At 40.0% G+C, this 17,195-nt stretch overlaps 1 protein-coding gene across 1 annotated transcript; it reads left to right on the plus strand.

The window, feature by feature from the left end:
- The first annotated feature begins 4,359 nt into the window (after positions 1 to 4,359).
- Positions 4,360 to 8,679, plus strand: LOC113480654 (alpha-1-antitrypsin-like). Its single transcript, XM_026849651.1, has 4 exons — positions 4,360 to 5,017; positions 6,469 to 6,739; positions 7,386 to 7,533; positions 8,488 to 8,679. The coding sequence occupies exons 1-4, from the start codon at positions 4,360 to 4,362 to the stop codon at positions 8,677 to 8,679; spliced, it is 1,269 nt and encodes a 422-aa protein (XP_026705452.1).
- The last annotated feature ends 8,516 nt before the right edge of the window (positions 8,680 to 17,195 follow it).

The following is a 17,195-nucleotide window of genomic DNA, read 5'->3' on the forward strand; positions in this document are numbered from 1 at the left end:
TTTATCTGCATCCTCTGCTAATTTTGTTTTGATCCATGTAACGATTAACAGAAGTGTAAATGCTTAATGCTGCTCAGCTGTATGACTAAAAGAGCAGCACAGAACAGCCAACAGCCTGTCTTGGAGCACTGTGAGCATCTCACTCCTTTTTCCTGAATGACTGCGTTTGTGCAACCAAGCATTCTAGTTTAGACTTTCGTTTAATTCAAATGCAATGGTTCTGTGGCTGGCTGCTCCACCAAGCCTCACCTGACCTACACAAGTGCTCCAGGGGACAGCAGCAACTGGCACTCTAGTAAGAAAAAATACAAATTCAAACCCAAAATAGTTAATGGGAAACTGGCTATATCTAAAATGAGCATGCAGTGTTCAGCTGTACTCTGAAAAAAAAAAAAAATGCTGAGTCTGTAGGTACTGTGCAGAGAACCCAGATGCATGACCAAGGCCATGGGTCCCAGTAGATATAGAAGTATTTCTGAAAGCAGTACAGCTGGGCACTGGGAACAGCTGTGCTTACACTGTTTTACTTACATAGCTCCTTGGCTCTTCATGATCCAGGGAACTGTCCCACCCCTTCCGGAGCAGATGGTAACAAGTCCTGCAAGGTGAAGCAGAGGCATGGACAGACTGAGCATTCTCCTGGCTGGCTGGTAAAGCCGTGCATCTAAGCAGGTCATCCAGCCATGAATGCTGGGTCAGCTGGCTTCACATCACAGATCTTCCTTTGGAAGAATCCCAGAAAATCAGAATACATCTTTACAAGAAGGCTGATACTTATTGTTTGAGATAGCCTTGATTTGCTACTGGTTAATGGTACAGGGTTGCTCTCTTAGTTATTTGCTATTCTTTGAGAGATTTAAGACTGTGCTTTGGTTTACTGTTTATACATGTTACAACAGTTGCATTTGTTCAGTATGGTTGTTTAGGTACTCACAGTGGTGGCACACATTTTTACAGCTTTTTTTTTTTTTTTTTTTTTCAAGTGCTAAAGTCTACACTGAGTGCTTTTCAGATCTTGATATATTAAGTGGTCCTTAACACGGATACAGAGAGAATTACTAGGTTGTGAGGAGGCACTGTGTCCAAAATATTACCATTCAATATACAGTTAAAATTCACTATTCTTATATGAATGAATGAAGTACCCTATTTATTGATAAGGCCAAGAGTATAATAGCATCACAGAATCATTCAGGTTGGAAAAGATCCTTGGGATCATCGAGTCCAACCATCAGCCCTACTCTACAAAGCTCTCCCTTACACCATATCCCCCAGCATCTCATCCAAACAACCCTTAAAGACATCTAGGGATGGGGACTCCACCACCTTCCTGGGCAGCCTATCCCACTAACCACTCTTTCTGTGAAAATTTTTTTCCTAATGTCCAGTCTAAATGTCCTCTGTCGCAGTTTAAAGTCGTTCCCCCTTGTTCTGTCACTAATTACCTGTGAGAAGAGACCAGCACCAACCTCTCTACAATGTCCTTTCAGGTAGCTGTAGAGAGTGACGAGGTCTCCCCTCAGCCTTCTCTTCCTCAAACAACAGTCCCAGCTCCCTCAATCTCTCCTCATAGGATTTGTTCTCCAGGCCCTTCATCAGCTTCACTGCCCTCCTCTGCACTCACTCCAGCACCTCGATATCTCTCTCGTATTGAGGTGCCCAAAACTGGACACAATACTCCAGGTGTGGCCTCACCAGTGCAGAGTACAAGGGGACTGTCACCTCCCTCCTTCTGCTGGTCACACTATTTCTAATACAAGCCAGGATGCCGCTGACTTTCTTGGCCACCTGGGCACACTGTCGGCTCATATTCAGTTGCTTGTCAACCAGAACCCCCAGATCCTTTTCTTCCAGACAGCTCCAGCCACTCCTCCCCAGACCTGTAGTGATGCATGGGGTGGCTGTGGCCCAAGTGCAGGACCTGGAACTTGGTCTTGAAGCTCATCCCATTAACACTGGCCCACCGATCCAATCTATCCAAGTCTCTCTGTAGAGCCTCCCTATCTTCATGCAGATCGACACTCCCGCTTAACTTGGTGTCATCTGAAAATTTACTAATGATACACTCTATGTCCTTATCAAGATCATCAATAAAGATGTTGAACAGAAATAGTCCCAACACTGAGCCCTGAGTACTCATTGGCTTCCGATTAGTGACCAGTGGGTCACTGCTGTGAAGTATACTGTGTAGAAATAAAAGAGGAGATGCTGACACTTAAGTGGAGTTCAGTAGGCTGGGTAGCATAGCTGAGCACAAGTGGTGATCCCCGCAGCTCCCTCACCCTGAGCCTGGCCTTCAGAGCTTAGTGCTGGGCAAAACTGTCTCCAGATAAACAGTTACCTCCCTCTCAGGTAGCGTATAGAGCAAAGTAGATACCCCTGGCACAAAAATCTCATTTCCAATAAATATTTGCTTATGAGTTGCATACCCTTTGGGATGTAACACTCTACTGACTAGTTGGGCCCCATGGTCTTTGCTCTCTGTTTGAAATGGAGAGATGTGGACATATGCACGCAATGTCCAAGAGAACTTGCTTCATCAGCATTCAGCCTTGTACTTCTAGGTAATATGTCTTTTAAGCCATGTAATGTTTAACAGAGAAAAACAGCAGTACGAGTAAAGCAGCAAGAAACAGCACAACCCACATGAGAAGACCCTTCTGAATGTAATGTAAGTACCCAGTTATCTTTGCTTTAATGATTTTGATGTAGCTGTATGGCATTTAGATAGAGAGTCATGAAACACATCTGCTTTCAATGGTGAAACCTGGTTTCTAAGCACTTGAATGACAGCAGAACTTAATTTCAAGAAATACTGAATAGCAAATTGTGGGGTTACATTATAGCAGCTCCACAGAGTATCACTCTGCCCTGAATATTTATCCCAAATAGCTCTTTCACATCTAGAAGAAATCTATCTCATTAACAAGGGGGAAGTATTCTGACTATGCAAATGTCAATCATACTTGTTCCCTTATTGTTCCCTAAAGCTTACAACCATGTAACAGAAACCGAGGTGAATGAGCTTATTTACTCTAACATGATCCAGGCAGGATTCTCAACTTGATTTTGCTATGCCAACCTCTTCTGTATATCCCAATTTACTCAGATCTCACAGAGCAAAGCTACAGAAAGACAAGCTGGTTCCTTTTCAGCCAAATCTTGGTGGTCAGATTGCTGACATAGAGTGGGGAAAACCCCAATAAAATTCTTATCTGCCCCGCTGAACCCATGTCTCTGAATGCCTGTGCCATTGACTGTGGGCTGAGCAGATAACTTATGTGATCTTCTTCCCTGAAGGTGTTCTGCCTCAAGTAATTGAAGGCTATTTGGAATTGCTTTTTCAGTCATTAATAAAATTTTTAATTCGAGTAGCTCTTACTTGTTTTCTAACAGGTTAAACATCCTAGACACCACAAATCATCCCAACATGTTCTTGGTCTAATCTGTAAAAGAAAAAGCAATACACACACACAAAAAGTGGCCACAGTTATCAGAAATGACCAAGGTGACAGTCTCTCTGATGAGCACTCCTCTGGCCACAGAGCTATTTGCCTTCTGAAAGGAGGCTTTCCTACTGATAGAAAGTTTGGAATGACAGGAGGGGCCAAGCCCACATCAGTGATCTCACCCTCCCAGGACCAGGATGGGGAGGGTACACACATAAAGGAATCCTTCTGTAAGACATATCTTTCATGAGTGGTTGTTTAAAATAAAGCAACATTTTCTGATCTAATCACATATTGAAGCAGAACATTTTTACCTCTTGTGATTAGTCACTTTGTATATTAAAGTGAGTCAGGAACATTAGAAAGAACACCACTTTTGAGCATGGCAATCTTGTATTGTTTTCCATTGACACAGCACTGTCATTTGACGTCAGACTCATTCAATCACTAACAGCATAATAATCCTGAGAGTTCTTAGAGATAAACATAAAAGAACTGAGTTGCTCCCAGTGTGCTGTCTCATTATAAAATAGATTTACACAGATACAAAAAAAAACAAAAAACAAAGCAAACCCAAACCAAAACAACACAACCCCCCTTGCCTTTTCACTTGTTCTTTCCCTTTAACTCTTGTTTTTCTTTAATAGTCACATTTCTTTCTCTAGTAACAAGGGGATTTTGTAGTTGGAGTAAAGCAGAACCGAAGTGGGCAGAAATGGATAGGAATTACAAATAAACTCAGAAGCATGAGGATTTAAAAAACACATCCATAGTAAAGGAGCAGGTTAGGAGATAACAGTGATAGCTGTTGAAGGTAGTAGCAGATAGAAATAAAAGATGAGATGTTGACACATCTGACCTCCAGCATCCAAGATCATTTCATTCTTTGTCCACACAGTAGCTGTGAAGAATGATGAAGGCCACCCTTCCGCTGTGCTTGCTAGTGGCCATGTTTCACCTCACTGTCCACAGCCTGACCCAGACTGACCACCACAATGGTGAGACCAAGGCAATTGACCCTGAGGACCAGCATCCCCATGAGAGAGATCCTCTTGAGTCCTGCCAACAGGTAGTCCCCAGCAACACAGACTTTGCCTTCCGGTTTTACAGGCAAGCAACCACGCAAGAACCTGGCAAGAACATTTTCTTTTCCCCAGTTAGCATCTCCACTGCCTTTGCCCTGCTGGCCCTGGGCTCCAGAGCCACCAGCCAGGCTCAGGTGCTGGAAGGGCTGGCCTTTAACCTCAGTGACACCCGGGAGGAGGAAATACACAACGGCTTTCGTCATCTCCTCCTCTTGCTGAACCGCCCTGGCAGCCAGGTGCAACTGATCATGGGCAACACCCTGTTCATGGACAAACACCTGAAGCCACTGAAAACATTTCTGAAGGACATTAAAAAACTGTACAAAGGAAAAGTTTTTTCTAGTAACTTCCAAAATTCCACTGAAGCTAAAAAAGAGATCAATGATCATATAAAGAACAAAACCCATGGGAATATAAACCAAATATTTAAAGACCTTGATCCAAACACTCTAATGGTAATTGTTAATTACATTTATTTCAAAGGTAAGTTACTTCCTGCAGTATCTTGGTTTCACCTGCACTAAAACAAATACCCTAGATTATTTTTGAATTATTTTTTTTTCAAAGAAACTCCAGTGTTAAGATTAGGCTATTATGTTAAGGAACACTGAAATTTCTCACACATTGAAACCTCTTCCACAACTAAATTTCTCTATCATATATTTAGGCTTCTATGCATAGAAGTTCATTTATTTGCAATCTTCAAGTTTCAGGGAATTGCCAGAGCACAACAGATTTATGTATTTCTAAATTTTTCTGTCAGATTTTATCTACTTATTATTATAGAAATTAAAATGTCTTTGAACACTGTATGAAGTAGAAAAATAAATTCAAAAGATGCAGATTAACAAATATTGACAAACACTGTAATTTACTTACAATCCATCCTTGCTAAATGGGTAGGTACCTCTGGAGTTGGAGTCTAAATGTTCTACAGCTTGTCATCACATTATACATATTCCAAGAGGTACTTGCAAATGCACTGCTTTGGCAATGATTAACTTCCTCTTAGACGCTTTATCCATTTGTAGCAGCATGCAAGACATACATGAAATTTACCACCCAGAAAGCCATGTTTGGAAATAGAACTTTCAGCAAAACAGATTTTATTTCAAGAACTTTATTAAATTTGGGTACCCTAGTCTCAGGTGCCTTAGTCTGAGGCATTTCTTTATGATACCAGAGTATATTTTTTTTTTTTTACTAAGGATGCAGGAAGGACAGGTCAAATTTATAAAGTAACCAGAGTACTCTTTAATATACATTAATTTTTCAATTTATTTTATTTCTATTCAATATTTATTAAAAAAGAAAACATACAGGTTTTTTTCAGTGAATGACCTTTTTTAATACAAAACAAAATATCATAGAAAATTCAGTTAAATAAACGTCAAGAGAAAGTCCTTTTGAAGATTAAAGCCCTTGAAACCCTGTTCCATTTACCATAATACAGCTATGATCAGGCCCAAAAGTTCAAGTTGTTCCTGCATGTAAGCTTTTACTCAGTGCTACAAGATAAAGAACATATGAAAAAGCATGGAAGGACCTTAACATACCTTTTAAAAGGCAGACAACTGCTGTGGAACTTGCTTTACAAGCAATATTCTGAAACTGAAAGTAACTTACTGGATCCTGGTCAGCTTTCATTTTCTTCAGCAAAGGATAATGAAGTTACTTCATTTAATTTATCTGACTTAGAAAACTGTTGTACAAGTCTGTATAGAATTTAACCTGAAATATTTAGTTGTTACTGAACACACTACAGCAAAGATGACAGGGGCAAGATCCTTAATAAACTTGGAATACCTTTGATCTTCAAGTATGAGTGTAAAACTTCAGATATGGGTTTATCTGGTGTGCATTGGTTTGAACTATATTAATTTATCCTCCTTGAATTAAGCATTCAACTGCAATCTTTCTCTTTTGGTTTTAAGCCTACTGGGAAAATCCTTTCAATATTAAGGGGACTCACAAGGATTATTTCCATGTGAATGCGAAGACCTCAGTTGAAGTGAAGATGATGACTCGAGATGGATTTTATAAAACATACTCTGACAGGAAACTGTCTTGTGAGGTGGTGCAGATTCCTTACAAGGGAGATGTTGCAGCATTGTTTATCCTGCCCAATGAAGGAAAAATGAAACAGTTGGAAGATGCTCTGACAAAAGACACTTTGTCTAAATGGGAAAAATCACTCAAAAGGAGGTAAGTATAGAATTTTGATTTGGTGATTCAAGGTAGTCATAATCCAAAGTCTGAATACTATGATCAGGTTTTACAATTACTAGCCTTTGTTGTTGATTGGAGATTTAAGCAATGGAATAGATATAAAGGGACAGAGAATTATTTGATAATTTCAGTAAAAAATAGAGTCAGCATTGCCTTGTGATGAAGGAAGATATCTGTAAGTTGGGAAATTTAATTTTTTTCACCACACATCTAGTTGACGTTAAGTGTCTCCGTTTCCCTTGTCTCAAGCACAATGTGTTGAGACTGGTAAGACTGCAACATAGTAATCAGATCCCTCAGAGGGAATGGAATATGAATTACAAAAGAAAAAACCTTCAAGGCTAGAAAGAGAACACAAACTTAGTTCCCAAAATGCTGGCAGCACTGCTGCTTGCTCTCCCATCAAATGACTATCTTGCAGAATCCTACAAGAAAGCCCAGCGGATGTCGTTCTCCTTTCCCATCCTCCAGACCATCGCCTTCCCATCTTCTTTTTTTGCCATATTTTTCAGACGAAAAGACTAACATTTTAGCACAGAAGAACCACCAGCAGGTTGGGAGTCTTCAGCCTAAGACATGCTTTGATTACAATAACTTCCATAAATTTCTTGTGAATTAACAGGAGGATAGAAGTCTATATTCCAAAACTATCAATTTTGGGTACCTATGACTTAAAGAAGACGTTCATGAATCTGGGTGTAACTGATGTGTTTTCTGATCGGGCTGATCTGTCTGGAATCACAGGAAAGCCTGATGTGAAGGTTTCAAAAGTAAGTTTGTCAGCAGAAACAATGGTCAGTGGATCCCTCAATAGTCAATTGTCTTGCCCTAAGCTAAGTTGTGAAATTTTACTTATTGCTAGGGGTGGCTAATACTCTGAACTAAAACGTTTAACTAATAAAGTAACTTTAAACTCTCTCAGGCTTCATCAAGATCTGGAGATAAGGGTAATGTCTTCAGTCTGAGAGGCAAATGTTGGGAGGGTTGTAGCATTTATCCCAGAAACTAAACACAGCCCAGTTTCTACACGTGGATATCTGTGTTGGGGATGCCTTGCACCAGCATATCTAGGAGAAAAAGTGTTTTTTTTTCTATCAAGTGCATTCTATAATTTTAAAGGATTTTAAAACTTCTGCTGCCATTGAAGGCCCTTATGAGTGCTAATCATGTAAGATGGACCAGAATTGAGGAAAACATCCCATTTCCTGAAAATAGTGTGAAGAGAAACAGATAAAGTGAAGACAAAGGCTAGCATTCTTACAGCCGTTCTGAAAGCAGCAATTACAATGTTCTAACATTTTTGGGCTAAAAATGCCCAACAATAATAATTTAAAAAAAATAGTATCAAGGCTGAATTTCTACTGGCTAAACTGTAATGCAAGTGCTATTAGGGATACATACAGAGCATAACTTTCTTTCCCTCTGAAACTGTCATTCCTTATGAATTTGCTTGAATATTCTACTTTTAACTAATTCCACACAGTGTGCAGTCCCTAAGGTCTGTGTTGGCTACACTTGCATTGAGGAACTCTGAATGTGAGAATACTTGCTTATTGAGAAAGCATTGCTAAAAAAATGACCACGGGCTATAGTGGCCTTCTTACGGTTCCTGGCCTACCAGCAATTTTTTTTGAAAGGCAGTAGCTGAATTAACTTTGTGATAATCTTAATCATTTCACACCTCGTCCTCCACATAAATTCATTCTTGCTGTATTTCATTGTAGGCTGCTCACAAGGCCCTGCTGAAGATTCACGAGAACGGCACAGAGGTTGCAGCAGTCACTGGCACAGATTTTCTTCCTCATTCTGTTCCTCCTGTTGTTAAATTCAACCGTCCCTTTTTGCTATTGATTGTTGACCAATATACTCAGAGCATCCTCTTCATGGGAAAAATTGTAAACCCAACTGAAAAATGACTGATCAGTGGCTGGTCTTACTGATTTGAATTGCATTGATGCAATGATAGTTCAATGTGATTAAAATTATATCAAAACAGATACTTTCTTTTTCCAAAGAAATGAGGCAAGGGTGTGTTCATTCTTCAAAACACTGTTCTTGCTTCCTGCTCCAGTAGAAAGTAACTAGTGAGATACACCTATTCATGAATTATGAAGAATGTTATAGATCAGCCTTTTAATGGCCAGTGTATGCCATCAAAACAAGGTAAGTATCCAGCTGAAAGAATCAGTTTAAAATATTTTAAGTAAATAAAGATTGAACAAAGAGGCCACTCTTGATTTGTGGGTAGGACGGAAAGAAAATGCTGAGGTCTGCTCCAGCTGCTGCCAGGTCTCACCAGGTCCTGGTGCTGGAGGGCTGACACGTGGAAATTTAAAATACAAATGCAGTCCACTCAGGTTCTTCTCTTCCACGTGGATGTCATTGATGGAGAAATGTCGGGTTGGATTTCCATGAGGCACTTCTTGCTCACCTCTCTGAGGACGTCTATGCCAATTTGACAACTCTCTCCTAACACAGCCTTATGGATCCAAGGCAGTGTCAAAACCCAGAGTCAAGGCTTGATACTTGCGAGGATCTAGGGCACCAAGAAAAGGGATGTGTGCCGACAGAAATACAGCCAGTCTGATGTAGTGTCAGCCTGATTCCCTCCCTGTTCCATTTTATGGGAGCAACAGCAGATGTTTAACGGTGATAAATGTATTTAATACTGCTCAGGGGTACAGCAGCATAAACTCTGGTTAAAAAAACCTGTACAATTTCTTTAAATAGATCAGGCTATGTGATCAGGAATTTAATTTTATTTTAATCAGAAGTTTGAGTCTATAGGGTCATTAGATCAACTTGATAATAGAGTAATTAGTACCTAAACAGTCCAGACTCTCCAAGGCAACGGGATACCTGCAGACACCAATCTGTGCAGTTAAAGCATTTGCCTTGGGTACAGGATATTCAGGAATATTCATGTTCAGACCCCTTCCTCTCCTGAGGGCAAGCAATCCCATACCTCCAACAACCTAAACTCCAGGCTGGTCAGGCTAACCTCTGTGAAAGGAGAGCTAACATTGGACCTGGATTGCTGGTAAGGATATTTGCCTGGAAGATGGAAATCCAGGTCTGCCCTTCCCTGGATGGAGAATGGATTTGGTAGATAAATCCTAATGAATTCTCTGCAGACTACACTGTTGAGTGAGTGGTGGCTGAAGCAATGATATCTTGTGACACTGATAGGGTTTCTAGGAAAAGGAAGTCATAGCTTCAGACTACACACTGGGGAAGTCAGCCAGGCCTAGGCACTTTGAAAGTCAAGTCTTTTGCCATACTCTCAATTATGACATTCAGAGCTGATGACATCCACCCACATTGTGTTGGACTCTTTGAGTCTTCCTTTAAGGTAACAAACTTTCCCTAAACATCCTATGTGTAAGCAGTGGCTACATCAGAGCTGGGAATATTTCAGTTGTCTGGACACACAAACAGTGCTACTGGCATTGCTTTATAGATTTAATCTTGTGTTTCATTGACAAACAGAAGTTCAGAAGGGATAGAGTATGAATATCTGGAAGATGTAAAACAAATATTAAGATTAGTTATATTCCCAGAGTTTACAACTATGCTAGTAAATAAAGTGCTTCAAGGTCTGTTCTTTAGCCATGAGGTCAACTGGCTTATCTCAGCTTGTATCCATGTTGCTTCACTCTGACCTTGCAAGACATCTGGGCTGCTTATTGGAAATATCCCCTGGCCTGTGCTAACTCCAAAAACATGCTTAGCCCTTGTTTGGAAAAATTGTAGATGGCATGAGAAGTACCTGTGTCTGAAGCTGTACTGAAAATGTAAGAATATGAATGACTCCAGGTTGATGGCCAGGACTGTGCCCCAGCACTGCTCAACGTACCAGTACAAATAGAGCCAGAGTGACCAACTGAAGTGTGGGAAACTATTCCTCTGTCATTCAGCCCTATACCCTCTCTCTCTGCTGGTCATCTGCCTTTATTTGAATGACACTAAATTCTAGGTCATGCTGATAAGCTTTCACCAGCCGTTTCCCAAAAATGAGGGAACTAGAGACCTTTGCCCTTCTGTGGAATAAGGTTAGGCAGTTCAGGAAAAACCCTTCAAACTACTGCAAGTCACAAACTGTGAGACTCCCGTGGATGTGTTTTGGAGGTTTCTTTTGATCAGTCCTGTGTATTTGCTGTAACAGCAACAGTGCATGCTTATTTTCAAAAGGCTACTCTTCATTAAGGATTTGTGCTAGTCCTCAGATGAGACAGCAATGCTTTGATGATGCAGATACTTAAAACACTTCACAGCTGAGCACATAAAAACTATCATGAAGTGTAAAATATGCAAGTTTAATTCTATTTCATTGTAATATAAATGAACTTAAATGCAATTTAAAATGTGATACATCTTACTGTGGAGGCATAGCCACTGTCCATTGCCCATGTCCCCTCTCCTCAAAAATACTGAAATCACGATTTTTGTAATGAACCAGAAAGTCTGTCACCACTTCAGGGACCTGACAGTTTTTTCTACCGTTGTGCAAGCTGTTTGCTAGGTCCTGTCCTGACTCTGCAAAGTGGAATGACTGGCAGAAAAAGGCCCTTGGGGAGTCTCCCTTGCAGCTGGATCCCCCCGTTGAGAAAGGCTCAGCACCCAAAGCCAATGTCATGCAGCTCTCTTTCCAATGACTTCACAGAGGCAGGCAGAGATGGAGGTGATGAAGTGCACAGTTAATCTGACAGCGATGTTAAATAAAGCAGACTATGACTGCAGTAATACCATTGCCAAACTAGTGCCACACCAGAGAGATGTATCCAGATCCCGTGTGATCAATTCATTCTCATAGATAGAGCTAGACCAAAGGGAAACTCATATTTTTTCACTGTTAAAAACTTTTAGGAATGGTTTTTCTGACAGATCAGAAAGACAAATGTTGCTGCAACCTAATAAAGTAATAATTATAGAAGTTCTCAGAGGGCCAGATGGATGAATTTCAGAGTTGTTTCTGGCATGGTACCCAGATATGAAGTCTATTTACAATTAGATCAAGACACCTTTAATTTGCTTTACTTTATCCATGACTGTGTGCAGTGATCCTTTGTTGCTCTTGAGCCTGTTCTCCTTCGCTGTCAACAGTCCAGTGGCCATAAGCAGAATAAGAAAACTAAGTGCTGCAGGACCAGCATCACTGTGAGGGAGATAATTTTAGGTCCTGCCAAGGGATAGTCCCCAGCAACACAGACTTTTCCTTTGAGTTTTACAGGCAAAGAGAACACTCTGCCCAAGAACTTGGCAAGAGTGTTTTCTTCTCCCTGGTCAACATCTCTGATGCCTTTGCCCTGCTGGCCCTGGGGTCCAGAGCCACCAGCCACGTTCAGGTGCTGGAAGAGCTGACCTTTAACCTCCCTGACATTTGGGGGGACCCGTCACTTTCCTTTACTGTCATTTATTTTAATTCTGGGACTTATACATGCCATTCCTAAGTTCTGGTACCATCATACTTACTTAAGGTTTTTGGTCTATAGTTTTGACTACTTGAATTTGATGCATCTTTTGGAAAAAGAAATTCAAGTTAAAATTAAATTTGAGACCAAAATTTTGGTTTTGCAGTCTATCTACTATTACTTGTTTTTCTTGTTTTATTCTAGGGAGTTTTAAAAATCTTGTGACAACTAGTTTTGAAAAGCCTTGGCAGTGTCAAGCATGTCTAAAATTCCAGTGTCTTCATCTGGGAACTTTACAGAAAATATATCAGTAAAACCTGAGATGAGCTCTCAGTGAGAGATTACCCATCTTGAACATTAACATGCTGGCTGATTGACTCCAATAGAATTCACATCAGGCCTTAAGTGCTTGTATGCTCTTGGAAACACATTTTCTTTCAGTGCTGGGAGATTACGTATGGACAAAGCAGAAAATGTAAAATACTGTTTTCTGCAAACAGATAAAAATTACCATCTGAGCTGAAATGTCTGTTATGAGATATGGAATCACACCCTGGTAATAAAAGAACTTTATTTCCTTCTGAAGTATAACACAGAAGAAGAAAATAATAAGATTATTTGATTCTGCTTATACAGCTTTCATCTAGTATACTACGAGTTCATATAAAATTTTAGTTTAGAGATTCTTATTGCATTGGTGAAAGAAGCTAAAAAGGTCTAGTTTTCATTCCCAGTTCCGTCACAGACTTTTTGCTTAGTGTTAAACTTTTTTCTTTCTGTCAGTAATGCTGTTTTTTGAAATGGAGCCAGAAGCTCTTTCCTTATCCAAAGAGAAAAGGATGAATATTTGTACGACATACAGAGCACAGTTGGGATGCCCTTTACAGAAAGAGATAAAAATACCTGATTTTTATTCTAGTTACAGTAATTTTGTAATGATGCCAATCTCCTGATTTTAGTTGCAGTTATTTATGTCAAGAGGTTTATTCATATGAACTTTTGCAGACAGACTTTGAGTGATACATCTTTATAAAACAACAAGAAATGGCTGCATGAGGATTTATCATGCAAAGTACACATTTCTCTTGCTCAATCCTTATCATCTTACTGATGCTTTGTTTCCACAGCCAGAAATCTTTTGCCCTGGAAAACCCAGAAATATAACTTGCAAAGCTAGTATATAATAATCTGACAACCAAGCAGCAACAGTAGTAAATTAATGATATGGGATGAAACTGCTCTTGTAAGAAGGAACCAATACGTATTTCATAACTGAGCAAAGTCACTAGCAGACAGTAGGGAAAGAGATAATTAAATTATTCCTTAATTCCTTCCATATAAACCATTATCAGGCCAATGGAAAAAGCACATCTGTCAGTCCTTTATATGACTCTCCTGGGTCCTGGAGTGATCTGTCACAGTCACTGCTTATTTAGGAGCATTCAGGATCTCTGTACCCTCCTCTGTGAAATTCTCCTGTATGGATCTCCTTCCTGCAAAGCTCTGCAGAAAGTTTCCTGTTTAGCCTTATATTACACATCTGCTCTGGGGACACAGACATTTGCACCAACAGGAACGTGCAGAGAAGCAACAAACTGCTTTCCCCTCCCTGGATTCTCACAGACGTTGCTATCTCGCAGGTATGTTGGTGATACCCATGTGTGGTGATTGACCTTCATTTTCCATTGCATTCAACAGGACACTCGTGTTTTCCAAGACTCTATTTCTGGCATCTATGACCTAAGGGAGAGTTTTAAAGGACTAGGTGTGACTGATGCTTCCATTAACCATGCTGATCTATCTGGAATTGCTGAGAAAATAATTGCTTTGAAAATGATCATTTGTGGGTCTGATGTAACTGCTGGTCTTAATCTTGTCTGGGAAGACACTTGCACCAGGGTCAGAGGACCTGGTCCTTGGGCGTGGAGAGTAGGGACATCAATAGCTTTCCACTCTCTCCATGACACGCTGAGTGCTGCTGCATGTCCTGGGAGAAATTAGAGGGATAACCATAGAAGCTCCGCTGTTCCCAGCAGTTCCTCCCTGAAAACGGTAACATCCTTCAGATGGTTAGCCAAGCATCAGAAATGGACTGAAAGATTCATGCTATCTAGGCAGGCCTAGACTTGAGAAAAATAGCTTGTCTTCACTAGAATTAAGGAACGGCATACTTGTTTCTGCTGAACCTTTGCCATTTTACATAATACTGCAATAAAATTTCTGGGTACTTGCCCATATCATGAAAAAAACCCTCTGAGGAAATACATTCTGACCAACTCTGTCTCTGTCTTGTAAGAGATAGTAGTTACATAGCAATAACTATGGTGAGTAGATTCCTATGTGTAGATAAAATTGCTAGCTGGGGTGAAATTCATGTACATTCAATGGAAATAATTAGTCATTGTTAATTAGGATGAGTGCCATGTATCTCATCCTTAATTAACCTTCTAAATAGCTAAATTGTACCTGCTACTCTCAGCTTGTTCTGAGAGGGACCCCAGTGTAAGTCACATATAGTATGTATATAAATCATGCCTATCCTATGCATATGTAACAAGGGGTTAAGAAGATCTCCTTTCTTCTCCCCAGCTAATATTTTGCCATGGTAAAGATTGCTTATTTTATTCTTCCATTTGGGTTTTTTTATTTTGGCTATTTTTCAAGGATGTTAATACTTTGCCTTTCATTTTAGTAGTTTCTGAAATACTCATCAAAGGTCTCTCAAAAAACTAACCAGTGCCTACGAGTATCCTTTATCTAATAATTTAATGAGACCTTCAAATAATGCCAGTTGGGGCATACCTGCAGTGAGCACTGCCAGGCAATGTAGAGATAGTGAGCTATTCCTTAACAAACTTGCTGCTGGCTTGGGTACTCAATTAGGTGACAACCTTACATCAGGACATCTAAATACAAAAAACTCAAATGCAGAGAGTTCAGTGAGACACAGCATTCTTTTTATAAACAGACATTGCTTTAGCCCCATCTCAGCTTTCCAGTTCCTCTAATGTTCTGTTTTCTAAAGCTCATTTACCACAATAATGTCAGACTACCTTGCAAAGCTCTTTTGCCCACAGTTTAGTTCAAGCCCAAGAGTAGCAAGGTCCCTGCTCTCTCTCTCCCCTCAGATCCCTAGGTGATGGCATCATTCTCCCTGTATGATGGGAAAACAGACTTATAATGTTTGATGTCCAGAAAAAAAAAATAGCTTACTCAATCTTTGCTTTACAAATAAATCTTATTTGCTCTGTTTAATATTTACCAGCAGACATTAATTTAACACTACCCAGCAAAAATGAATAGGAAAGAAGCACAGTGAAAGAGAGGTCCAGCACTGTAAGTACCATATTACACTTTCTTAGAAGCCTTTGAATTCACATTGTCTGTGATCTCCATCATTTACTGCACTATATTTAATTCTGAGATGAATTTATTTTGTACAGTAATTGGAAATTATTTTCGCTTCTGGAAGCATGTTCAGTCAGTGATCCAGCTGTTAGCTATAGTGGCAGGATGACCAGGAAATAAGGTTCAAAATGAATACTTAACAGTCAATACCAAGGTGATGAATAAGTTGTCTCTGCTCTCAGAGGAGTAGATTTAGTTGCAATCTCGATGTTCTGATTACTCTAGGCTGATGCAGGGCTAATGAGAGTAGCATCCCTGTGTGCCTAAAGACCAGGCTACTTGCAGCCAGGGGGCCTGGGAGAGAAATAAGTGTCTCAAAAGCAGCCTTGGAGAATTACGAAAAGAGTATTTACCAGACCAAAAGGAACTACCTCCATTTAGAATGTCGTCTTTTTTTTGGTTTTGGGTTTTTTTTTTCCAGAGTTAATGCTTTTATCCAGCATTTTAGGCATGCTGAGCACAGCTCCCAAACTCAGCACTTCCACAGCTTGTATCTCCAGTGTTTCATACTGGGCAGACAGAAACGGGGGAATGCAGATTTAACAACTCCCCTTGAAAAGTTTGATGTAAGACCTAAACCTGGCATTAGACACAGAGCCTGAGGCAGACCCTGGAGCAGAATCCCATGCTCCAGAATAAGTATAGAGCTGCTATGAGCAACATTCAGATTGTCTCTACTTTCCTGCAGGCCACTGCCTACTTCATATTTCTGAGCTTCTGTCATTTGAGATAATTTAAGCGAGACACCCTATGGAGAATATTCTCCAGTATAGTTCATGATTCTTTCCCTGAAAAGAGCAGAAGAGAGATTGTGGGATTATGTAGAATTTGCTTATGTCAGTTAATGGAAGAAGAAAGGTCATTGGATTCCACATACAAAGGAGGGCAGATTCCACTATAGCTTTTCCTAAGCTCTTGAGTCTTGGGCTTTGCAACTTTATGGACAGTTTATGTGCAATAGAGAGTGAATAAACTTTCTCGATTTATCCTTAATTTGCTGAAACATTTAAGATGATGTTTTGAAATATTATGGCTCTTGAGTTCCAAGCTGCTACTCAAGAGGCAGAAAGATATAAACAGTTTAAGGAGTGTTTAGATGGATTTTATTCACAGCTATAACAGATGTTATCTCTGTATCACTGCAGTGCTTGAAAACCCAAGTGAGAATAAGACCACGGGTACTACAGAAACATATCAGCAAAAGTCAGTTCCTCTGCCATAGTACTTACCCAATATATGGGGGCTAATAGATGAACTCAACTATGCACCCAAAGGCATGTAGGAATGCAATGAGGCCATGCTGGTCAGAGGCAAGAACTATTACTTCAGGCATAATATCTCACAAAAGCCTACATGACATCAATTCTTCCCTGGTGATGCCACGTTGATGTCTTCCTTCCTTTTCTCTTTGGTCAGACACTGAGAGAACTGACTAGAAATAGGCTATCCAGGAGGCCAAGTAGAAAAGTATTTCTAAATTGAAGAGTAATCCTAAAGACTGACATCTGAAAATCAGTAACTAGAATACAGAAACTATTTTTATGCAGGAAAGATAAAATTCTCCCATTCTAAAAGCTGATTATTCTTTTTTAACAGAATTGTTCAGAAGGAAA

This window comes from Athene cunicularia, assembly GCF_003259725.1.
Source record: "Athene cunicularia isolate RWA chromosome 5 unlocalized genomic scaffold, athCun1 chr5_part1, whole genome shotgun sequence".
Taxonomy (NCBI): Eukaryota; Metazoa; Chordata; class Aves; order Strigiformes; family Strigidae; genus Athene; species Athene cunicularia.

Coding starts and splice junctions, on each gene's coding strand:
- LOC113480654 (XM_026849651.1), top strand. CDS start 4,360: ATGATGAAGGCCACCCTTCCGCTGTGCTTGCTAGTGGCCATGTTTCAC. Junction 6,740..7,385: donor GAAAAATCACTCAAAAGGAG/GTAAGTATAGAA, acceptor GTGAATTAACAG/GAGGATAGAAGTCTATATTC. Junction 7,534..8,487: donor CTGATGTGAAGGTTTCAAAA/GTAAGTTTGTCA, acceptor ATTTCATTGTAG/GCTGCTCACAAGGCCCTGCT.